Below are 24,779 nucleotides of genomic sequence, written 5' to 3'. Positions count from 1 at the left end.
TACAGCAGTAGATATCAATGGTGATTTAAGTGTCCTCAAGATAGCATGGTGCAGTCTAAAGAAAGTTTATCTCATCCTTGACCTCAACAATGACATGAGTTCAGAGGACATATCTCTTGAAGACTGTGTAGCTTGATTATATGAAGGTTTTATTAAAGAGTGGCAAAATATATTGGTAGCAGGGCAGCTTGAGTGGGGTACTGATTGAGTAACAGTGGCAGTTGTTTCCCCAATAGGGACCATTGTTGTGGAAGGCCATGAACTGCATGAAGAAGATATCCGCCTCATGTACACCTTTGATCAGACAACAGGTGGAACGACACAGTTTGAAGCACACTCAGATGCTCAGGTATTTTTCTGTTCCCTAGAATATTTCTTTACCAAAAGATAAGAACATAAGAGGAGAAAACATTTACCTATGCCTCTCCTGACAGTATTGGCAGCTTGTCTCAGGGTAAAATAAACCAGTTATTTATTTTAGATTGGCCTTATTAAACTCCTCTATTATAACTTCTTGACATATGCATTTCTTTAATGAATACATAAATTGATATCTTGTGACTTTATGCATGCAGTTGTCCTAAGTGTTGGGTCATACAAAAATGAGTAAGATGTAATCCCACCCTTCAAGGAATGAGTCTGTCATGGAGATAGAAAAGTAAGTCAATTCTTATTACTGTACTTGATAAGTTATCTAGTAGAAATAAGTGCTCCTATTTGAAGTCTGGGGTAGCAGTGGGGGTGGTTAGAGAGCACCCCTTGAAGAGGATGTACAAGCAGTTTTGCATTCTGGGGTCTGTCTTTTTTTGTTGTAATGGGTCACAGCATCTCTCTTCACTCTTGACCAGACTTCTCCAGGCAGATAGGTTGTAAGGTCTCCATTGTGAGAGTGAGGGACCTGCTGGAGTCCCTCTGTGCTTAATATGCCACATACAGGGGAATATGCCTCATATGAGGCAAGCCAACCTCCTCCAGCCTTTACACAGGGTTTGTTTGTTTGGTTGGTTGGTTTTTTTGGCATGCCATGTGGCTTACAGGATCTTAATTCCCCGGCCAGGGATTGAACCCAGATCCCCAGGAGTGAAAGCACCGAGTCCTAACCACTGGACCACCAGGGAATTCCCATACACACAGTCTTAAATATGATGTAGACAGAACTCCATGTGGGCAGACAGTGGTAAGGAGCCAAAGGTGAGGAAACTAGGAAAGAAGGAATTGGGGCCAGGGAAAGAGATTTGTAAACAGTGAGAGGGTGCAGTCCTTTCTGATTACAGCCAAATGAGAGAGTCCTGAAGTCGTCTATACTTAAGGAAGTGTTGTCTGTGATGCTTCTGAGTTTCTTGACATGATTTGTGTATTGTGGGCCATGGTTGCCCTGCTATGACACATTATCCATTTCCAGTTTGCCTCCTGTGCCTTCATGAAGTGCAGCAAGTTTGTTAACTTCTCTCATTGAGTGTCCTCAAAAACATAAATGGCGATGATGCCTAACTTATACGTATGTTCCCCTCTATAGTAGAAGTGACAGTCATTATTATCACATCATCATTGACAGCCTTTATGACCAATGAGATAAAAAAGTAGTTAAAGTTGACAAGAAGGTGGCAATTTAAACTAAACCATATAAAAAAAGAAAGTATGGTGGCCCATTGTAGAAATTGTGTCTTGAATCACACCAACAAACCAAAGAATAGAGTCATGGTTAAAGAAAACAACAGATGGCGGCTTTGAGATCTTCAGTCCACTTGTTTGTGGTGGATGCATTGTGAAAAGTCGTGCTGCTGTAAGAGCTTCATGATTGGTGATTTTATTTATTAGAAGAGTTGATATTATTCATTAGATAGACAAAAAGCAGAGTTACATGAGAGACTCTCTTGAAAGTCGGTCTCAGGACATCTCCTGTGAGCAGCACCCTACAGAAGAAAAATGAGAAGTCTCTCCTTTCTTCAGAGATGAAGGATTAGCTGTTTATAAAGGAGGACCCAAACATAAAGAAACCACGTTAATTTTGTCTTTGGCTCAGGTGTGTGACTAAATAATGCTGCATTATAGACTTCTGAGAATTTAGACACCATTTTGCTGAGTTTGAAAGAACTGTTTTTCTATATTTGATTGTCATGGTGTACACCGTTCATTCCTACAGGTTTTGGTTCTCTTAGACGTCACCCCTGACCAGTCAATGGTGGATGAAGGAGTGGCTCGGGAAGTCATCAATCGTATCCAGAAACTTCGAAAAAAGGTCAGCTTGTCAGATTAAGAACAAGCTACTGTTTTGGAGTTTTGTTTTGGTTTTTTTGTTTGGTATTTGTTTTGGTTTTGGGGGAGGAGAGGAGGGGCAAGTAATATAAACCATAGTAATTCATTAATGATGATTAGTCACTGATCTGTGGTCCATTCAGATTGTACTGTTAGGAGAGGTAGGCCACTTCCTTTCTCTCCTGTTCACTCCCAAGCTGGATGTGGCTCTTTTGTTTCTCTGATCAGAAGCTTTCAGCTAACATGTGCTCCTTGTCCTTTTTCAGTTCTTTACGGCTTCCACAAAACCATCTTCTGGATAGATAGTCCTCCTGACTGGCACATAAGGTTGTCAGAGCTGACAGCAAATGTCTCTGAGGAAGAGCAGAGATGCAGTCAGTGTGGAAGGACTCCTAGCTCAGGGAGAGATTGTTGGATCTGGACAGAGTGAGGTGGTTCTTCCTCATTCAGAAGTTGGGAGCCAGGACAGGTGCACAGAACATTTGCCTGCCCCTACTGGGTGAGAGAGCCAGGGAGCTTCTGTCCCACGGAGGGCTCCCACAAGTCCTCCTCCTCTGGCCAGGTTTCTTAGACCTGTAGTTCAGGGTCTGAGGTGGCCACTCCAGCAGATAATGGGATACTTGTAACCTCTGTCTCAGTTCAGAGCTTTATGAGTTGTTACTTGATCACTCCTTTTTTCAGAGAATTGGTCAGGATACTGTACCCTTCCATAATGATTCAGTGTGGGATCATCAGCCCTGTTTAACAGCGCCTTACATTTTAATTGACAAATGTGCTTCCCTTTTAAATTTTCTCTATGTGCTTTCAGTGCAATCTGGTTCCAACTGATGAAATAACAGTTTATTATAAAGCAAAATCTGAAGGAAAGTATCTGAATAATGTTATCAAAAGCCACACAGAGTTCATATTTGCCACCATAAAGTCTCCTTTAAAACCATATCCAGTTCCTACATCAGATGAAATCCTTATTCAAGAAAAAATGCAGGTGAGTTCTGAGTTCTGTTGAACATTAAGAGATTTAGGATTAGATTTTATGTTAAGTTTATGTAGTTACATCTCGATGTTCTGTCCCCCGGTAGCAATTAGTATAGTACTCAGTCCTGAAGTATTGCTCTGGAGAATAGTGAGTAGAGTCCAGAAGAGAAAAAAGGGAAATTAGAGCCGTTCTCTTTGGGAAGGTAACTAGGATATACATAAGAATTGCCAGGTTAGATGACTGTATGGTGCTGTTTTATCTAAAACTATAAAAGTCAGTATTGTGGATTCTAGTGCTTACTGTTAAACATAAAGAGCAATTGACTTGAAAAGCAGTTTACTTTTATGGTAGTAGGTTATGCATAAAAATATAATTTCATTTCCTGTTCATACATTTTAGATGTAACTCTGAAAATCTGACCAAGACATGAAAGGTATTGGTCAATAATTCAGAAGCATGTCTGATAAAAATTCTTTTCTATATCAGTTAGTCATTTATTCAGTCATATGTTCCTTGTCTTTTTCTACTTTGTATGGGACAAATGGAATAGAAAAGCAGGACCTGAATGTGACTGTCTTTTCAGTGGCACAAGTTACAAGATGGTTTCATATTCTATTTTGCATGTTTTCTAAGGAACAAGGAAAAAAGAGGGGAAAAATTGTAGCTCTTCACTGTTTTAGTGTTGAGATTGAATATGCTCTCAGAATTGTATAGAGCTCTTATTCGACACTGTGGTCAGATGCTACAGGCAGCTGCTCACATACTCTCATGTGCTTAGTTAAAAGGGTCAGACCTGGAAATTACACTCACCAGAGGATCTTCCATGCCTGGCCCTGCTTGTGCATATGTCAATCTTAACATTTGTACAGATGGCAGTGAGCAAGGTAAGAGTGACCTCCATTGTTTGTATTTTATTTTTTAATTAAGCCTATGAATGTTTTTAAGGCTATTACAAGAGAATTGGTAAAATTGGATAACTTTTTCTTTCTAATTGTCATCAAAATGAATCCACAAAAGTAAGTGATTGAACTGGCACTTCTAGAAAGATGGAGTAGACATACTTTTCCCTATTCCTCCCACAAAGTACAGCTAAACACCCCAGACATGATATATAAAAACAAGCATAAGAAAACTCTTAATGGTAGAGGGAAGAAGGCAGACCAACTAGGGATCTTGGGAACAAGTAAGAAAACAGTGGAGAGTTCCCTGGTTTTTCTTTTTGCTTCATGTATCCCAGGCTTGGAGCTGAAGAAGCTGGCAATCTGGAAATGCCAATGGGCATGGACGTAAATACCCCAATAAAATCCTGCTCTCTGCAGGTGGGACCAGGAGAGTGGCAACCAAGCAAGACAAAAAAACTTCCAGACAGTAACTGCTCTACTCCACCCAAACAAGACAGAGGAAACTAGGCTCTACTACCATTCACACCAGAAGAGCCAAGTGGGGAGCCTAGACCTTTCCCAGGCTGAGGACCCTCAAGCCCTCACTGCCATGGTGGTATCAGAGAAGACCAAGCAGTGAGCTGGGACTTTCATCCCACCTGGGTGATAACGAGCTCTTTTGCCCAGCAGTGTCATTGTAGACCACGTGGAGAGCCTAAACTTCTATCCCCATCAGGCAATAACAAGGCATCCCTTCCCCTTACCACTGCCCAGCAGTAGTGAGGCCACATATCCCACCACCCTGTCAAGATGTCAGTGAAGGCCACATGGGGAGCAGTAAGGAGGCATTCCTACTCTTTGTGGCCAGGGGAGGCATTAGTGGAGGTCTAGAGGAGAACAGGAACTCCTTTCTTGCATCACCTTACCCCTCACCACCACCCCACCACCCCCGCCCCAGAAGTAACAAGGAGTCCTGACCTCAGTGTCAATGCAAGCTAAATAGGGAACCCGGACTTCTCTTACTAATCAGTGATGAAGCAGTATTCCCTTTCCCTCGCCAGTGTAATGTCAAACAAAGTCAACTAAAATAGAGGATGTAAATAAGAACCAGAGTCTCATAATGCCTAACATGTCCAGGTTTTAATTGAAAATTATTCATTATACCAAGAACTGGGAGATCTTAAACTGAATGAAAAAGTCAATCAGTACATAGGAACACCATGATGATAGAAACGTTGACATTATCTGACAGAATGTAAAGCAGCCTTAACAAAAATGCTTCACAGAGCAATTACAAACACAATAGAAACAAGTGAAAAATAGCCTCAGTAAACAAGTAAAAGATATAAAGAATAGAATTAAAATATTAGAACTGGTAAATACAATAATTAAAATACAGAAACTCAGTGGATGGGCTCAACAACAGAATAGAAGAGATAGGAAAGAATCCATAAACAGGAAGAAATAACAATAGAAATTACCCATTCTGAATAACAGAGTTAAAAACAAAAAAGCTTAAAAAACTGAACAGAGCCTGAAGGATCTGTGGGATAATAACAAAAGTTTAATATTCTTGTCACCGCATTCTGGAAAGAAGAGAAGATAGGACAGGACTGAAAAAGTGTTCAAAGAAATAATGTCTGAAAACTTCCTAAATTTGGCAAAACACATAAACCTACAGATTCAAGAAGCTAAGAAAACACCATACAGGATAAATCCAAAAGAATTCGCATCAGACATAACATAGTAAAACTTCTGAAAACTTAAGGCCAAGAAAACATCTTGAAAGCAGTGACAGAGATGTTGCAATACCTAACTTCTAGGGGAAAAACAATTTGAATCATTGGATTTCTCATCAGAAATCAGTAGAGGTCAGAAGATGAAAGGACAACATTTCTCAAATGCTAAAAGATGAGTATTGTCAACCCACAATTTTATATCAAGCAAAAATATCTTTCAAGGTAAAGGGATAATCAAGACATTCTCAAATGAAGGAAAACTAAAGAATTTGTTACTAGCAAGACTTACTCTGAAAGAATAGCTAGAGGAAATTCTTAAAACAGAAAATGATAAAAGAGGAAATCTAGGGACATCAGAACAGAGGGGAAAAAAATTGAAAGAGTCAAAATATAGATAAATTCAACAGACTTTTCTTCTTGAATTTTAAAAATTTATGTTTGATGGTTGCAACAAAAACTAAAACCTCTAAATGCATATGCAAGGAATATTCAAGATAGTTATAAATAGGGAAGAGCAAAGGGATGTAAAGGGAGTTAAGATTTCTACACTTATCTCAGACTGGTAAAATGTCAACACCAGTGGTTATGTATATATAGTGTACCACCTAATGCAACCACTATAAAAGCCTACACTAAAAGATACATACAAAAACACTAAACAAATAAAAATGGAATTCTAGAATATGTTCAAGTATCCTACAGGAAGCATGGAAAAAGAAAGTAGAACAAATACAAAGCAGAAAATAAAATGGAAGGCTTAAACTTAACATCAGTAATTACGCTAAATGTAAATGGTGTAAATACATCAATTAATAGAGATTGGCAGAGTGATAAAAACACATTATCCAGCCTTTTGCTGTGTACAAGAAAGTCCTTAAATATAACAAAATAGGTAGGTTGAGAGTAAAAGGCTAAAATAGGATATACCATGCAAGCATTATTCAAAGAGAGCAGGGTGTCTGTGTTCATTTCAGTGAGTACACTTTATAGCAAAGAAACTTACCAGTGATACTAAATAATGATATAATGTCAACCCAGTGGAAAATATAATGATCCTAAATGTATATGTACCTAACAACAGAGCTGCTTAAATACATAAAACAAAAACTGTTAGACCTTGAACGAGAACAAAAAAATCCGTAATTATAGTTTGAGAGAACAGTTAGACAGAAAATCAGAATCTAATCAGTATTTATGGAACACCCCACCTAACAGCAGCAGACTACACATACTATTCAAGTTCCCATTTACCAAGGTATATTATAGCCTAGGCCATAAAATAAATCTCATCACATTAAAGAGTTGAAATCATATAGAGTATGTTCTCTGACCACAATGGAATCAAACTATAAATCAATAACAGAAAGGTAAAAGCAAAACCTCAGCATATTTGAAAGCTAAAAAACGTACTTCTAAATAATCCATGATCAGGGAAAAAGTGTTAAGGAAAAACAAATGCGTAAAACTCAATGAAAAGGAAAATACAGTATCAAAATATGTGGATTACAGCTAATTTGTACCTCTGAAGACTAACATTAGAAAAGAAGAAAGTTTCGATCAATAATCTAAGTTCCAACCTCAAGAATCTAAAAAAGAAAGTAAGCAGAAAGAAGGAAAATAAAAATAAGAACAGAAGTGAAAGCAATTGAAAATAGGGGAACAATAAAGATAATAAAACAAAAAATGTGGTTCTTTGAAAAAATTAATAAAATCAATAAACCTCTAGTGAGACTGACATAGAACCAAAGAAAACACTAATTACCAATATCAAGAATAAAATAGTAAAAGTTTACTGTACATTAAAAAAAGAAAAAAGAATAAAATAGGACATGAATACAGACTGCAGAAATCAAAAAGATAAGTAAATACTGTGAATAACTCTCTACACATAAATTTGACAACTTGGATGAAATGAACCAGTTTCTCAAAAAGCACAAACTGCCTCAACTCACTCATATGAAATAGATAATTTCAGTAGCCCTATAGCTATTAAGGAGATTGAACTCATAATTTAAAAACTCCCTAGAAACTTTGATTGTAAATTTGATTTTTTAGTTGAGTTTAATGGCATCACTGATGGTGTTGCACAATACAGATGTCCATCAAAAAGGGACATAGACATATTCATAATGTCTGTTCCTTATACCAGTTAAAAGTAATGAAATGTATCTCTGTGTATAAATTTTTCTATATTTAAAAAACATTTTCAATGAAAGCAAGTTTCACAATTAAATATACAATAGCGAGCATTCATGTAAATTTTAAAAATACATCATCACACATTGTTTATGAACATATAGAATTATGAAATACGAGAACATGGACTTGAAAAACAAAGTTCATAATAAGTCTTGGGAAAGGGAGGAAGGGAAACTGAGGAAAAATGTAAAAGAGATGGCAATTTTAAAAAAGTAATGAAACTCTCAAGAAATCTCCAGATCCAAATGGTTTTGCTAGAGAATTCAACCAGACTTTAAAAGAATAAACACCAGTTCTACACAGATCTTCCAGAAAATAGAAAAGGAAGGAACACTCCCTAACTCACTTTATTCCATAATAAAGTATTGACACCAAAACCAGATACAAACAATACCAAAAAAAGAAAACTACAGATATCTCTCATGCATATAAATGTACAATTCTTAACAAAAAATCATGAAATTGAATATAGCAGTATATACAAAGAATTATGTATCATGACAGGTGAGGTTTATTCCAAGGTTACAAGGCTGGTTCAGTATTCAAAAACCAATCAGTATAATCTACCATATTAACAGACTAAAAGCTTATAAGACTATACCAGTTAGGAAAAGCATTTGACATAATTCAATGTTCATTCATGATAAAAAAAAAAGTCAGAAAAATAGGGAGAGGAACTTCATCAACTTGATAATGAGCATCTGTAAAAAACCTATAGTTAACATTATACTTAATTGGAAGAGATTGAGTGTCTCCTGTGTAAGATCAGAACTAATACCCGTTCTCATTACTCGTATTCAGCATTGCATTAGAAGTTCTTGCCAGTAGAATGAGGCAAGAAAAGACAAGCCATGCAGATCAGAAGGGAAGCAATAAAACTGTTTATATTTGAAGGTGACATGATTGTCTACATAGAAAATTGCAAGGAATCTACAGACTGAGATGTATACTGGGACCCCTCCGTTGCTTTGCCACCAGCACTGTTACCAGCTATTCCCAGGATGTTTGTGTATCCATTTGGACCTGTGATGATACCTCGGGCAATACGTGGTCCTCTGCACTGCTGCACAAGTTCAGTGATGTGTGGCATGTGAGCTGGTCCATCACTGCCAACATTCTGCCTGTCTTAGGTGGAGACAGGTGATCCTGTGGAAGGAATTAGTCGCAGGAGCAGAGGATGTGCATAAGAAATGTCAACAGGGCCAGCGTTTTTTGTCAGCTTTAGTCACAGAAGGTCAGCAGAATGAGCAGTGACAAAACAGATGGGGCCTAGCTCCCCCATCTGCTGACTTCAGTACTGCTTCTTTCTGGACCAACTGACCAAACAACTAGGAAGAGCTCACAACTCCAACAAGATGATTTTCCCAGGATTGATTTCAAATGCAACCACAATTTATCATCTGCATCAACATGATGCGATATGGTTTGTAATTTACTGTCTGACTGAAAGCATTCATGTTATGAGGAAAAAACTACAGGTGATCTTGATATTATTTTAAAGTATTTTGGCTAGTTTTATATACCATTTGGGTTTAAGCTTTAATTGGGAGGGTTTGTTTCCAAAGTAATTGAATAAAATCTATTACTTTTTAAAAAATCATATTGCTTATAAAAAGAAAAAGGTTTTCATCAAATTCACAGGATATAAGATAAACATACAAAAATTAATTTTTATATTCTAGCAATGAACACATGGAGAATGAAATTTAAAATGTAATACCATTTACAATTGCTCAAAAGAGAGATACTTTGGTATAAATCTAATAAAACAGGTAAAGGACTTTTATGTCAAAAACTACAAAATAATGATGAAAAAATCAAAGATCAAAATAAATGGAGAGAGACTTCCCTGGTGGCGCAGTGGTTAAGAATCTGCCTGCCAATGCAGGGGACACAGGCTCGAGCCCTGGTCTGGGAAGATCCCACATGCCGCGGAGCAGCTAAACCCATGCGCCACAACTACTGAGCCTGCGCTCTAGAGCCCATGAGCCACAACTACTGAGCCCACCTGCCACAACTACTGAAGCCCACGTGCCTAGAGCCCATGCTCCACAACAAGAGAAGCCACCACAATGAGAAGCCCACGCACTGCAACGAAGAGTAGTGCCCGCTCGCCACAACTAGAGAAAGCCTGTGTGCAGCAACGAGGACCCAACGCGGCCATAAATAAATAAATAAGTTTAAATAAGTAAATGAATGGAGAGACATGCCATAATCATGGGTTAGAAAATTCAATATAATAAACCTGTCAGTTCTCCCCCAGTTAGTATATAAGTTTAACTCAGTCCTGTCAAATTTCAGCAATATTTTGTTGTAGATATAGCCAAATTTTCTTGAAAGAGAAGAAAAATAAAGTAGTTAAAACACTTTTGAAAAATAAGAATATAGTGGGAGAAATCACCCTGCCCAACTTCAAGACTTATCGGAAGACTTGTGTGGCATGAGCATTGAATAGACACAAAAATCATTGTCACAGATACAGAATACAGAAGTAGACTCACAATAGATCACAAAATGGGGCCAGATGATTTTTGAGAAAGGAGCAAAAGCAACTTAATTGAGTAGTCTTCATTATATGGTACTAGGCAGTTAGATATCCACATGCAAAAAAATGTCCTAGACCTAAGTCTTACACCTTATACAAAAACTAACTTAAAATGGATCACAGACTTGCTTCCCTGGTGGCTCCGTGGTTAAGAATCTGCCTGCTAATGCAGGGGACATGGGTTCGAGCCCTGGTCTGGGAAGATCCCACATGCCGCAGAGCAGCCAAGCCCGTGCACCACAACTACTGAAGCCCTCGCGCCTAGAGCCTGTGCTCTGCAACAAGAGAAGCCACCTCAATGAGAAGCCTGCATACCGCAACGAAGAGTAGCCCCCATTCCCACAACTAGAGAAAGCCCGTGCACAGCAACGAAGACCCAACACAGTCAGAAATAAATAAATTAAATAAATAAATTTATTTTTAAAAAAAACATAAAACATTTAGGAAAAAACCAAAATTTTTAGAATTCAGGATTAGGCAGAGTTTTTAAGGCTTTATACCAGAAGTCCAATCCATAAAAAGAAAAACTGATAAATTGAACTACTTCAAAATTTTAAATTCTTTGTGAAAGATCCTGTGAAAAGGATGAAAAAACAAGCTACAGACTAGGAGAAGATCTTTGCAAACTTCATATCCAGCAAAGGATGTATCTAGAATATATGAAGAAGTCTCAAAACTCAACAGTTTCTTTTAGATCTAATTAGAAAATGGGAAAAGACGTGAATAGACATTTACCAAAGAAAATATACAAATGATGTGTTCCCCTTGACTTTTTATTCAAATTTAACTTTTTTTTTCTTCAGTTTCACTTATATTTTTGGCTTTTTAGGTGGAGTACTACTTCTGGAAAATCCAAAAGGAGATAATAGGTTGGACCTTCTAAAGCTGAAGAGTGTTGTTACTAGCGTTTTTGGTGTAAAAAATAGAGAGCTGGCTGTCTTCCATGGTGAAACAGGTGTGTAGGAAGTCAAAAGATATTCATCTATGTCCTTTGACACGAGATTGATCATTAAGGATCTTAATTTGGTAACATAACCTTTGCCTTTTTCCTGACTCTGAGTCAGGGCCAGCCTCTACAGTAGTGCCTGCCTGCAAGTGTCTCTTTATGCTTTCTTTGTGTGATATGGCTGAAAGAACACTGGACTTACTAGGAGATGAAGCTTCTAATCCTACCCTTTACTGTTAGCCATGTGATGCATTCTAGGCTTCAGAGACTTCCCTGTTGTGTTTTAACTTTATTAAACATAGTGTCTGCGTCTTGCTAAATCCAGCGTCTTGCTAAATCCAGATTCTCAATGAGACAAGCCTAAATAAAATTTTAAAGAATTATAAGTACATTTCCTCCCACTGTCATGGGTTGAATTGTGACATCACCACCGAATCCCCCACCTCTACCCCAAGATGGGTTGAAGTCCTTATGTTTACCCCCAGTACCATCTAATGTGACCTTCTTTGGAAATAGGTTCATTGCAGATATAATTAGTTAAGGTAATACTGGAGTAGGGTGGGCACTACTCCAGTATGACTGGTGTCCTTATAAGAAGAGGGCCATGTGAAGACATAAACAGGGAGAAGGCTATGTGGTGACAAAGGCAGAAATTGGAATTAGGCAAACCTGCAAGCCAAGAAACACCAAAGATTGTTGGGAACCTCCAGAAGCTAGGAAGAGGAAAAGAAGGATTCCCTTACAGGCTTCAGAGGGAGCATGGCCCTACTGACACCTTGATTTTGGACTTCTCACCTGCAGAGACTGTGAGACAATAAATTTCTGTTGTTTTAAGCCATCCCACCCACCCCACCCCACCTCCCTCCCCAGTTTGTGATTCTTACAGCAGACAAAGGAAACTAATACACTCACTTAACAAACCTGAATGTTCATTTTCAGAAACTTTTAAATATCAGTAGCTTAAAAGAAGAAATATAAATGGCCAATAAATAAAGGGAAAACTGCTGAACCTCAATAGGAAAAACCACAATGAGGTACTATCACATGTAACCGAATTGGCAAAAGCTAGAAGAATTTCACAATATCAGATGTCAGGGATATTATGTAATAGGATTTGTCATTCCCTGTTGGATTGTAAATTGATAGAAGCACTGTGGACAGCCATTTGCTAAGGCTGGATAAGGGAAGCAAACATGATGTGGGGAAACTGAGGAAGTTAAGGTCTGGAAGACAGATGGTTCACTGGGGGCTCTGAGGAAAATCTCTCACCAGGATCCACCAAGGGGAGCTGGTAAGTAAGTCAGTGGACAACTTGGATCTCTATCTCAAGTCACTGTAGAATAGGAAGCAAGGACATACTGGAACTCACATCTCTCTAGCTCACTGTCCCCTCTGATCCAGCAGGCGGCAGCCTGTGAAAGCTGAGTAATGCCTGAGCCCCACCTTAACCTTTAGTGGCATAGTGGCTGTAACCAATCTTCTACCCTAAGCAATGTTTAATTGTATATAAATGAAATTACACTATGTGTGTTCTGTGTGTCTTGCTCTTTTCCACATATGTTCATTAGTCAGCTTATCTTCTGATCATAATTATCTTTTTTTAATATAAGCCTCCTTTTCATGGTAAAGTTTAGGATTCTGATATAAGAGGAAATTTTAAGAGGAGCTATATAATATGGAGGAAAAATACTAAAAGGGGAAAAAACAATTTGCCTTATAAGTTATGAATATTATGCTATTTTGCAACATTAAGATTTCCTACTATTTGCATGTCATTAAAGCCTGATTTTATAGAAAAGACCGTATCCTTTGATAAATAGAAATAAAGTGGAAAGCATCACTGTAAAGATACATGATAGTTTAATAATTAAATAGGAAAAAGTGAATGACTTCAGCTCTGAACTTTCCCCCTGAAAGAATGATTTTTTTGTTGTTATTTTTAGAAATAAAAAAGCAAACCAACTTACTGAGTCTTAGTGGAAAAACACTTTGTGTGGCTGCAGGATCAACTCCCTCTGTGGTCAACAGTCCTAGTACTCTTCTCTGTCAGTATATCAACCTACAGCTCTTGAATGCAGACCCACAAGGTGCGTGCCTCCCCCAGCTGTGAACACCCTCAGCAGGCAGGTTATGGTGTGCTAGATGTTAAGATTTCCTTTAATGTTCAATCTCTCTGATTTATATGGATTTTTTAAGTCAGCTTCAACTTGGTAATTTAAAATGTAGACTCCAGCACTTCTTTGGGGAATACTCACGGCTTGTTTCTTTTGGTGTATTTATGTAGAAACACCCCTCCATCTGATATGGTCAGGAAATGAGGTAAATTGGTTAGGTAAAAATAACAGCTAAACGAAGCTGAACTGTTTAAATGTCAGAACATTGTAGTCTTAAATTTTGCCTTCTTTTTTTCTTGGAAAATGTTCTGAGAACTGTTGTACATATCCATGCCTTAATCAACAGACTAGATTGATACTTATTTTTCCTTGATATTTTGGGGTCCTCATTGTGCACATTTATTACTGTCTTCAGGCTCTTCATTTGACTGTTTACTGAATATCTCTTCCCTAAACTACTGGGCTTTTATACTAGTTGTTTTTTCTTCTTCCCTTTCTCCTTTCCCCCTGTGAAATATTTAAGACTGTTTCTGCAGACTGTACAATTAATCCCACTCTTGCTCTTGTACTCACTGCTGGCTTTCAAAGCCAGCACCACTATCTACTCACTACCTCCATTAGGGATCCACTAGCTAGAGGGTGAACTCTCAGGATTTAATCCATTTTGGGGTTTTTTTTTTTCTGTAGAGTGTTTAATGGGAACAGTAGGCACTCTCCTGCTTGAAAATCCACTTGGGCAGAATGGGCTGACCCACCAAGGTCTTCTGTATGAAACAGCCAAGGTGTTTGGCCTTCGGAGCAGGAAGCTAAAACTGTTTTTGAATGAGGCTCAAACAGAAGGTGAGGAGATTATAGAACGTGCTAATTGTTTTTCATTTTTGTTTTTATTTTATTGAAAATAGATTGTGATGCCATCAATTATATGTGTAAGAGATAGTACTATTGTTATACTTTTTTCTTTTTTTTTGCTCTTTCTCCAGAAATTTGCCATACTATAAATGTTAAAATAATAATAATCAAAAGGATGATATGTATAAAATAGATAATAAGAAAAAAAATAAAAGGATGATTACTTTTTGCTTTGGAAATAATCTAAAAATTATATTGGTATATTAAAATACATGCTTCTAGGTAAATTAGCTTATTTGCTGATCCTAAAATTGTCCTCTTCCCCGAGAATCAAAATGTTCACTGTATTTTAAAATAACAGCTTGAAGGAAACATAACTGACATTGTACTTCCTCCTTAACAACTTAAAAAGCATACCTTTTCTCAGTGAGCTGCATAAAAATGTGAAGAGCTAGGTCATTAGTTGACATATTCTCCATTCCATAATTCAGAAAACAGAGTCAGGATAGAGTCAGGATAAGGCACAGGCTAGTGTCTTCGAGGATATGTTTTCTCTTTCTCCCACTTATATCATCCACTTCTGTGATTTCACCTTCTGTGGCTGTTCTGACAACTTCTCTAGTGACATTTTAGCCGTCCCCCGAGTTCTGTTCTATATTCGATTCCCTGTTACACATGGGTGTTCATTTTAGTGCTGCTGCCACTGGAATCATTTCCTCAAACAGCTTCTGCTGATGGGATCTGGGTTTTTCTGTTTATAGCCATCCTTCTTGTCATCCCAACTCAAAACCTTTTACCATTTCATCCTTTTATTTATTCAGCCGTACAGCCTGGGATTTATTGGACTTTCTGAGTCAAGATTTGTGTCTCCTAGCACTGGTGCAAAGTTGCTAGGCATTATCTTTTCCAAAGATAGTCTTTTGATTTTCTGCAGTTTGAATATGCTGTGCCTGGGTATAACTTTTTTGGTATAATGCATTATTCATTTCTGTTACAGAGTTTTGATTTCTAGCTTTTAATTCTTAGAATTTCCATCTTTCTGCTTACATTACCCATCTGTTCTTGCATATTGTCCACCCTTTCTATTAGTGTCCTTAACATTAATCCCAGTTATTTTCAATTCCCAATCTGATAATTTCAAAATCTCTGCCATATCTGAGTCTGGTTGTGTTGCTTGCTTCGTCTCTTCCTATTGTGTTTTTTCCTTTTTAGAATGCTTTGTAGTATTTGGTCGATAGCAGTACATGATGTACTGGGGAAAAGGAACTGAGGTAAATAGGCCTTTATTGTAAGGTTTTATGTTTATCTGGCTAGGAGTTAGGCTGTGTTTATTGTTTACTGTTGCTGTAGGTTCCAGAGGCTCAAATTTCCTTCTTCTGTCTTATGGTTTCCCTAGAGATTCCTTTTTAAATATGGTCAGAGCTTTGCCCATTCTTTCAGCTATAATGCCCTATTGTCATACAGGAGCCCATATGATGTTGTAGTAAAGTATGGGGGAAGGAGAAGTGGGGGAAGTGTTCTATAATTTTATGATTAGTTCTCAGTCTTTAGTAAGCCTGTGCCTCTGGGCTGTGACCCTTACAGGTGTTACTCAGCTTTAAAATTTTTCCTCTTTAGGTAAGAAAGGAAGGTAAAGGGGGCTAGAGGTGGGTATTTCCCTTTCCCCGGGTCAGTTAGGCTTTGGTTAAAAAGAAAAAAAATAGTTACTCATAAGGAAGAACTTCTACCATTTTACTGGGAATTTTTTTCTAGAAGCCTTGTACCTTTTTTGTCCTCATTTCCTCCATTACTGCCACCTTTTGTGTTCAGTTCATTTTTTGCAGTTTACTGTTTTCTTTTTTTACTTCCTCTTGTGTGTGTGTGTGTTTTTTAAGATATTAGTGTTTACCATGGGGATTACAATTAACATCCTAAATTTATAACAATTTAACTTGAATTAATACCAGTTTGACTTTAATAACATACAAAAACTCTGCTTCTATACAGCTCTGCCCCCATTTATATTCTTGTCAGAAATGATATCTTCATAATTATGTTCCCCAAAACATAAGTTCTTAACTGTGTTTTATGTATTTACTTTAAAATCATGTAGAAAACAAAAAATGGAGTTAAAAATAAAAAATGCAACAACAATATGGCTTTGACTTACTGTCTAGCATCCTTTCATTTCAACCTGAAGGATCCCTTTAGCATTTCTTGGAGGGCAGTTATAGCAGTAATGAACTCCCTCAACTTTCTGTTTATTCTGGAATGTCTTAATTGCTCCTTAATGTGTGAAGAAAAATTAAGAAGAAAAAAATCTGTTTTGCAAAATGGAGAATTCTTTGTTGATAGTTTTTTCTTTCAGCACTTTAAATATGTTGTCCCACTGCCTTCTGGCTCTCATGGTTTCTGATTAGAAATTAATCTTTTAATCTTATTGAGTATCCTGGTATTTTGCTTCTCTCTTGCTACATTCAAGATTTGGTCATTATTTCTTCAAATATTCTTTATATTCTTTTCTTCCTGAAATTCCCATAGTGTGTATGTTGGTCCACTTGGTCTGTGTCTCAGACGCCCCTTAGGCTCTGTCCACTTCTCTTCATTCTCTTTTCTTTCTTCTCCTTCAGACTGGATGATTTCAAATGTCCTATCTTCGAGTTCACTGTTCTGTATGCTAAATTATGCTGTTAAGCTTCTCTAGTGACTTCTTAATTTCAGTTATTGTACTTCAGCTCCAGAATTTCTGTTTAGTTCCTTTTATAATTTCTCTGTTGATATTCTCATTTTGTTGATACATTGTTTTCTTGGCTTGTTCTTTGTATGTGGTTTCCATTGACCTTTCCATTAGTCAGTTATTTTCCATTTAAGACAGTTGATTTAAAGTCTGTCTAATAAGTCCAAGTATCTGTGCTTCCTCAGGGACAGATTGTGTTAATTATTTTTTCCTGTGAATGGGCCGTACTTTCCTATATCTTTGTATGCCCTGTAATTTTTTTTTCTCTTTGAAAACTGGATATTTGAATTTGGTGACTCTGGAAATCAGGTTCTCTTCCCCAGGGTTTGCCGTGTTTGATGGTTGAAGGCTACAGTCGTCTGTTTGTTTGTGACTTTTCCAAACTATTTTTACAAAGACTATTCCTGGTTGTATGTAGTCCCTGAAGTCTCTGTTCCTTTAGCTTATGTTCAGCTATTATTTTGACAGAGATTTCCTTGACCTCCAGGAACTAAAAATTTAAAAACAAAATACCTACCTCTCCCAGTCTTTAAAGATTGACTCTGTTCTGGTCCACTCCTTCAGCTCCACCAGGCTGTTTACAGTTCTGCCTCAGGCTTCTCTTCCTGTTTTCACTGAGCCCTGAAGATCAGCCACATTTGGCCAAAAAAGCTTTTTACCTTTATCAGAATCAAATGCTTAGGGTCTTCTCAGATCTTTCTGTATATGCATACTGCCCTGGGCATGAATGTGGCTTTCTAAATTATTCAGCATACAGAGGCACTTTTTAATGCCCTAATTGCCCAAACTTTTCCTCCCAGGCCTTAAGCAATCCATTGCCTGTCTCATCCATAATCTTTTGCCTCAGGCAGCCGTGGGTTTTTTGTTTGCCTTTGGTTTTCATGCAGTGCCCACCACTTTTCCACCCTGAGTGAGTTCCAAGTAGGCAAAACAGAGACAAGCACCTTATGTAAGCACTTCAAGTAGCTCCCAGACAGGTTAGAACAAACGCAGTACTTTTGCTCCATTCCTCCTGGAACTAGGAACCAGGGTCCCACACTGGAAACAGGGGCTACTGTCTTCAAGCCCACCACCAAGCTAGGAAGGAGCTGGTAAAGCACAAGTAAAAACACAGATCTTTCCTGCCATTTTCAAGTTGACTTTTCTCTGATTCAACATTCACTTGGTTGCTGTAAACGTTTGATTGCTTTCTAGAGTTCTGATGAAGTTGATTCTGGCTGGCTGTTTTGTGATGTTTCAGTTGATGTCCACTTTAAGGGAACATTTCTTTAATTCTTTGGGGGCACTGTCTACCCTGGCCCACTTTAAACTCAATTATTTTGGGCCACAGAGAGTGTTTAGAAAGTTCTGGCCCCAGTCATGCAAGGGGCCAGAATTCTCATGGGGACATGTTATGTCTCTCTATCTCCCCAAACCAAGGCTAAGTGGGGCAAGTCTCTATATTGGTTTACTGTGACTGGTGCAATAAATTACCAAAAACTGGGTGGCCTGAGACAACAGAAATGTATTCTGTCACGGATCTGGAGGCCAGAAGTCTGAAATTGGTGTCAGCAGGACTGTATTCTCTAGGGGAGAATTTGTTCTTTGCCTCTTCCAGCTACTGGTGGTTCCAGGCATCCTTGTGGCTACATCACTTTGATCTCTGCCTCATTGCCACCTCTTATGTCTGTTTCTCCTTTTTCCAAAAAAGGTCACAGTCACAGTTTCCAGGAATTAAAGCGTGGTCATATCTTTTGGAAGGCCATTATTAAACCCATAACGTTCTCTTAACTGTTTCTCTCTGTGGTGAAGGATCTTTTTGAAATTTACCCTTTTTCCATGGGCTCCTTATTTGAGGTCTCAGTTTTTTGTTTTTTAATTTTTATTTATTTATTTATTTTTTATTGGAGTATAATTGCTTTACAATGGTGTGTTAGTTTCTGCTTCACAACAAAATGAATCAATTATATATATATACATATGTTCCCATATCTCTTCCCGCTTGCGTGTCCCTCCCTCCCACCCTCCCTATCCCACCCCTCCAGGCGGTCACAAAGCACCGAGCTGATCTCCGTGTGCTATGTGGCTGCTTCCCACTAGCTATCTACCTTACGTTTGGTAGTGTATATATGTCCATGCCTCTCTCTTGCTTTGTCACAGCTTACCCTTCCCCCTCCCCATATCCTCAAGTCCATTCTCTAGTAAGTCTGTGTCTTTATTCCTGTTTTACCCCTAGGTTCTTCATGACATTTTTTTTTTCTTAAATTCCATATATATGTGTTAGCATACAGTATTTGTCTCTCTCTTTCTGACTTACTTCACTCTGTATGACAGACTCTGAGGTCTCAGTTTTTTGAGGGGGGTTTCATTGGACTCCCCAGTTTGTGTAGACCCTAGGATTTTTCTTCTCTCACTTTCATAGCCTATTAGTGCCAAATCTTTAAGCCTCCAGGCCCACCAGAAAATCTTAATGTTCAGCTACCTCTTGGGATTCATGATATTTTGGGCTCTGTGGATTTCTCTCATTTTCTTCCCTTGCTCAGCTATTTTTTTTTTAATTAAAAAAAGTTTTTTTTAATTAATGTTTTATATTATACTTTGACATTTTCTGCTACATTATTAAAAGTGAAAGCCTTCTTTTCCACTTGCATTTCTCTCTTCAATGAAGCACAGTTATTTTGCTTGAGATTTATTTTCAATAACTCTCCTTTGTCTCTTTACCCCTCCCTAGTTTTAGGGCCTCATCATCTAATGAGACAGCCTGTCTACAGGCTGTATTCTTCCACCAAGATTGTCTTCATGCACATTCCTCCCTTGATGATGTTCCCCTGCTCGGATCCCCCAAGGCTCACTATTATCTAATGCTTCAGAATCTTTAGCTTGACACATAAAATCCTTCCTGTTCTGGTCCTTATCTGTCTTTCCAGTTATGTCCATGAAGCTTTCATTCTATCAGAAGGCTTTTTTCACTCTCCTTCCAACACACTTGGCTCTTTCATAATGGTTTGGTAGTCAGCATCAACAAGTAGGTGTAGCTTCCTGTTTTGATAACCTTGTGTGAAACTTCAAAGACATTCTTAACTTCTTTTTCTTAGCCCTCAAATCCATTGGTCACCAAGTGCAGTTGAGCAGTGAAAATGAAGAATTGTCATCATTTTTACTTGTTGTATGCAAGTGTAGGTACCCGGTTGAAACTGATCAAGGATAGAATCACATCCATGTGAATCAGGTATTAGTACTACTACCTATGATTCACAAACCAGATCTTACCTATAATGTCTTATTACCTTCTTTTTGCTCTTTAAGGTTGACTGGGCAAGTTTAGTAGGTAAAAGCTTGAAAGTTAACTTATTCACCCAAGATTATCAAGAAACCTGGTATTCTTTCCAATCCAGTATCTTTTCCCAATCTGGTATCTCTTGCCTCATTTTCATTGTATTCTTCCTCTCAAGATTATCTTTCATAAAATATTAATAATTTGGTAAATTAGAAGGATCTCATAAGGCTTACAGTTTTAGAAACTCACTGATGCCTTCTTGCTTGTTCCACTAGACTCTAAATATCTTCTCCAGCTCCTGTAGTTCTCTATTAAGGAGGCAGCTTTTGAGAGCATTTTCTTATCCAGGGTTCCTGTTAGGACAGGAGCCATTTTTAGAGAAAGTTGGTCCTTCCCTTTGAATTCAGATCTGGCTAGATGCAAAATGCCCCACAGTAGGCATAGAACTTTTAAAAATTTTCTCCTTCCTTCCTTCCTTCCTCCCTCCCTCTTTCTTTCCTTTCTCTTTCCTTCCTCCCTTCCTTCCTTCCTTCCTTCCTTTCCCTTCTTCTTCTCCCTCCACCACCCCACTCTTTTTCTGAGCTTTAATATATTCAGTGTGTTTTGATCTATAGTGTTTGTGTTATGCTTTTGGATGCTCAGTTTTTTCTTTTATCTTTAGCTGTATTGGCTCCTGTATTTTTTGACCTGAGTCTTTAGTCTTTGATAAATTCTTGCTTTCTGACATTGCAAGCTGTCCTAGGTTTATCATGTATACTCTTTCTTCCCCAAACATGGAAACGACTTGCTGTTTTTCCTGTTATAGGGTGTTAATATTTAGGAACCACAAATCTGAGCTGCTTGCTTAGCATTGCTTCTAGGCCTTTTCTGAAGACATAGGAAATATTGTTCGTGTGGGATTGTGGGGACATCTTGGGCAGTACTCAGAGTTAGTTAGGTTAAGGGCACAGTCCTCCAGAAGTCTGCCCAAAACTTCTAACCCCAAGTATAAGGAGTTAGGCTCCAACTACAAGCTCAGACAAAAGAGTTCACACAAGACCGTTGTCACTTCTGGCACCAACTGCAAGTTCAGAGGGTTTCCAAAAATCACCCTCAGGTCTGATAATTTGCTAGCAGGATTCACAGAACTTGTGGAAGCTATTGTACTCATGACTACATTTATTATAGGGAAAGGATAAAAACTAGAACCAGGCAAAGAGAAGAGATGCACAGGGCCAAATCTGGGAGGGGGTCCAAATATGTAACTTCAGATTATCTCTCTGCAAGGAGGCATGGACAGTGTTGCCTCCTAGCCTGAATACATGACAGTAGTACGTACAGTTTATTACCAACCAGGGAAGCTCACCTGAGCCTTGGTGTCTAGAGTTTGTATTGAGGCTTCATTACATACGTATGATTGCTCTTTCTGGTGTAGCCAGCTCCACCCTGAGTCATCTCAGTAGCATAAACCATCAGGTGTGTTCAGGGGCCTACAATAAATAACAAAAGATGCTCCTATCACTCAGGAAATCCCAGGGTTTCAGAACTACCCCCAGTAGCTGGGACAAAGTTTAGGTTTCTCTTAAGGTGAGGCCGAATTTCTTACTACCCAGGCAGTTAACATTTTTTTAATATTCATCCAGAATAAGTAGAAAAGTGATTTCTTTAAAACTTCTTCTTTCCATTCTAGAAATTACAGAAGAAATCCCCATGAAGACTTTGAACACGAAGACTGTGTATGTTTCTGTATTACCAACTACAGCAGACTTCTAACATTCAGTTATCTGTGTGGTTCAGTCAACCTTTCCCTGGCATATACCTCTTCTCCCCTCCCCCCCCAACCCCGGACACACACACGGACACAGACATGTTGATATTTCCTTCAGGTGCATGTATAATATACTGCTTTTGGTCTAAAATTGAAATGGAATTGATCAAGTGACTTGAGGCTTCACAGTAATAGTCACACTTAACCGTAAACACCTATGTAGTCGTGTTGAGGAAAAGTTACAGTGTTACCTCAGCACTACAGAGTATATTTCTATACTTGAATTTTTAAGTATAGAACATAGTTGTTTAAATGGTATTGTGTGTGTGTGTGTGTGTGTGTGTGTGCGCGCGCGCACGTGTATATATATATCTCTGTTATCTGTCTATATATATATATCATTCTGTGGCCTTTTAAAACTTATTTGAAATCTATTGAAGGAATGGACAGTGTTATATATTTTTGCTACCTGGATTTTCCTGGGTAATTTGATGGAATATTTTAAGTTTTAGTAAATCGGAACAATAAACTTTCTCACAGATAATAAACATGTTAGAAGTAATTCATTCTCCCATAGTTCAGTGAAACTTGGAATTTGCAATCTTTAAAGAACAAAAAAACTTAATAGTGACTTCCATATTAAGACACTAGACTAAATATCTAATTTCACTTCTTCCCAAAATCCTGTGTCAAAGAAGCATATGCCAAGACAAAATTAGATGTGCAAGAATTTATTGGGGGAAGCATACATGAAAGATGAAGGAGAGAGAGTAAAGGCAAAGGTAGAGAGAGCCTTCAGGCAGAAATGACCTGACTTTGGACCCATGCCTTGCTCAGTCAGTGGCTGGGAGCAGCTGAGGGGGTCCATGGCGTCAGCACAGATGGATCCATTGATCTGAAAATGTAGTAGCTGGAAGCTGTCAACCAACTATACTCCCTACATCAGATTCTCCTGAAAGGAGCTCTGAATGGTGCGTCTTTAGGTGCTAGAATAAATGCATTCAAATCCATACCCACAAAGTTGGAGGAAACCACACAAGATAACAAGTGTTGGCAAGGATCAGCGAAACTGGAACCCTTGTGCACTGTTGGTGGGAATGTAAGATGTTGCAGTCACTATGGGAAGCAGTATAGTGGTTCCTCAAAAATTAGAAGTAGAACTACCATATGATCCAACAGTCAACTTCTGTTTACATATCCAAAAGAATTGAAAGCAGGGCCTTGAAAAGATATTTGCACACCCAGGTTCATTGCAGCATTATTCACAACAGCCAAGAGATGGGGCAACCCAGATGTCCACTGAGGGATAAATGGATAAAGAAAATGTAATCTGTACATACAATTGAATATTATTCAGTCTTAAGAAAGAAGGATGAACCTTGAGGACATTAAGCAAAGTGAAATAAGCCAGTCACAAAAAGACAAATATTGTGTGATTCCACTTGTATGAGGTACCTAAAGTAGTCAAATTCATTGAAACAAAATGCAATGGTGGTTGCCAGGTGTTGCAGGGAAGGAGAAATGGTGAGCTGTTCAATGGGAATAGTTTTAGTTTTGCAAGTTTTGAAGAGTTCTAGAGGTCTTCTGCACAAAAATGTGAACATAGTTAACATACTTTGATCCTTAAAAATAGCTAAGTTGGTACATTTTATGTATCTTTTACCACAATTTAAAAAAAATTTTTGAATGTCAGAGGGACAGAAGCCAACCTGAAAGAGCTCCCAGTGGCCAAAGCTGGAACAGTTTGAACAAACATATAATGTAATATTGAATTAAAATCCAAAATATAAAATAAATATCAATGAGTACATGCTGATATAAATGATTGAATAAATAAATGAGAGAGGTGAGGCAAATCTATATAAAATTCCAAATAATGTATATACATACTCTTTCACAAGGTGGTGTACCTTAACTCCCCACACCTTGAGAGAGGGCTGTACTTTGTGACTTCAAAAGAGTAGAGTATGTGAAGGGGGCAAAAAAGTACTTCACAGTTTAGAAAACTGACAAACACTACCTCAGACAGGTTAACATCATCAGGCATGATAGCATATACTCTTTTTTTTTTTAAATTTTTTTATTGATGTGTAGTTGATTTACAATGTTGTGTTAGTTTCTGCTGTACAGCAAAGAGATTCAGTTATATATACATATATTATTTTTCATATTCTTTTCCATTATGGTTTGTCACAGGATATTGAATATAGTTCCCTATGCCCTGACCATTTTTTTTTAATAACATCTTTAATGGAGTATAATTGCTTTACAGTGTTGTGTTAGTTTCTGCTATATAACAAAGTGAATCAGCTATATGGATACATATATCCCCATATCCCTTCTCTCTTGCACCTCCTTCCCACCCTCCCTATCCCACCCATCTAGGTGGTCACAAAGTACCGAGCTGCTCTCCCTGTGCTATGCAGCTGCTTACCACTAGTTATCCATTTTACATTTGGTAGTGTATATATGTCAGTGCTACTGTCTCACTTCATCCCAGCTCCACTCTCTACATCTGCGTCATTATTCCTGTCCTGCCCCTAGGTTCATCAGAA

General features: G+C 38.0%; 1 protein-coding gene across 5 annotated transcripts in view; it reads left to right on the top strand.

Annotated features, from left to right (window-relative positions):
- IARS (isoleucyl-tRNA synthetase) overlaps nucleotides 1-22,772 on the top strand; it is an 80,926-nt gene extending 58,154 nt beyond the window's left edge. For all 5 annotated transcript variants that reach the window (XM_029201782.1, XM_029201783.1, XM_029201784.1 and 2 more), the window contains 8 exons: nucleotides 237-349; nucleotides 2,144-2,239; nucleotides 3,065-3,241; nucleotides 4,011-4,116; nucleotides 11,426-11,551; nucleotides 13,486-13,629; nucleotides 14,344-14,496; nucleotides 22,147-22,772. In XM_029201782.1, the coding sequence (XP_029057615.1) occupies nucleotides 237-349; nucleotides 2,144-2,239; nucleotides 3,065-3,241; nucleotides 4,011-4,116; nucleotides 11,426-11,551; nucleotides 13,486-13,629; nucleotides 14,344-14,496; nucleotides 22,147-22,229 (998 nt within the window). In that variant the 3' untranslated portion in view covers nucleotides 22,230-22,772. The remainder of the gene's footprint in view (nucleotides 1-236; nucleotides 350-2,143; nucleotides 2,240-3,064; nucleotides 3,242-4,010; nucleotides 4,117-11,425; nucleotides 11,552-13,485; nucleotides 13,630-14,343; nucleotides 14,497-22,146) is intronic.
- The last annotated feature ends 2,007 nt before the right edge of the window (nucleotides 22,773-24,779 follow it).

This window comes from Monodon monoceros, unplaced genomic scaffold (assembly GCF_005190385.1).
Source record: "Monodon monoceros isolate NGI ecotype Baffin Bay Population unplaced genomic scaffold, NGI_Narwhal_1 Super_Scaffold_5, whole genome shotgun sequence".
NCBI classification, from domain to species: Eukaryota; Metazoa; Chordata; class Mammalia; order Artiodactyla; family Monodontidae; genus Monodon; species Monodon monoceros.
This window is presented reverse-complemented; position numbering and strand designations above follow the sequence as displayed.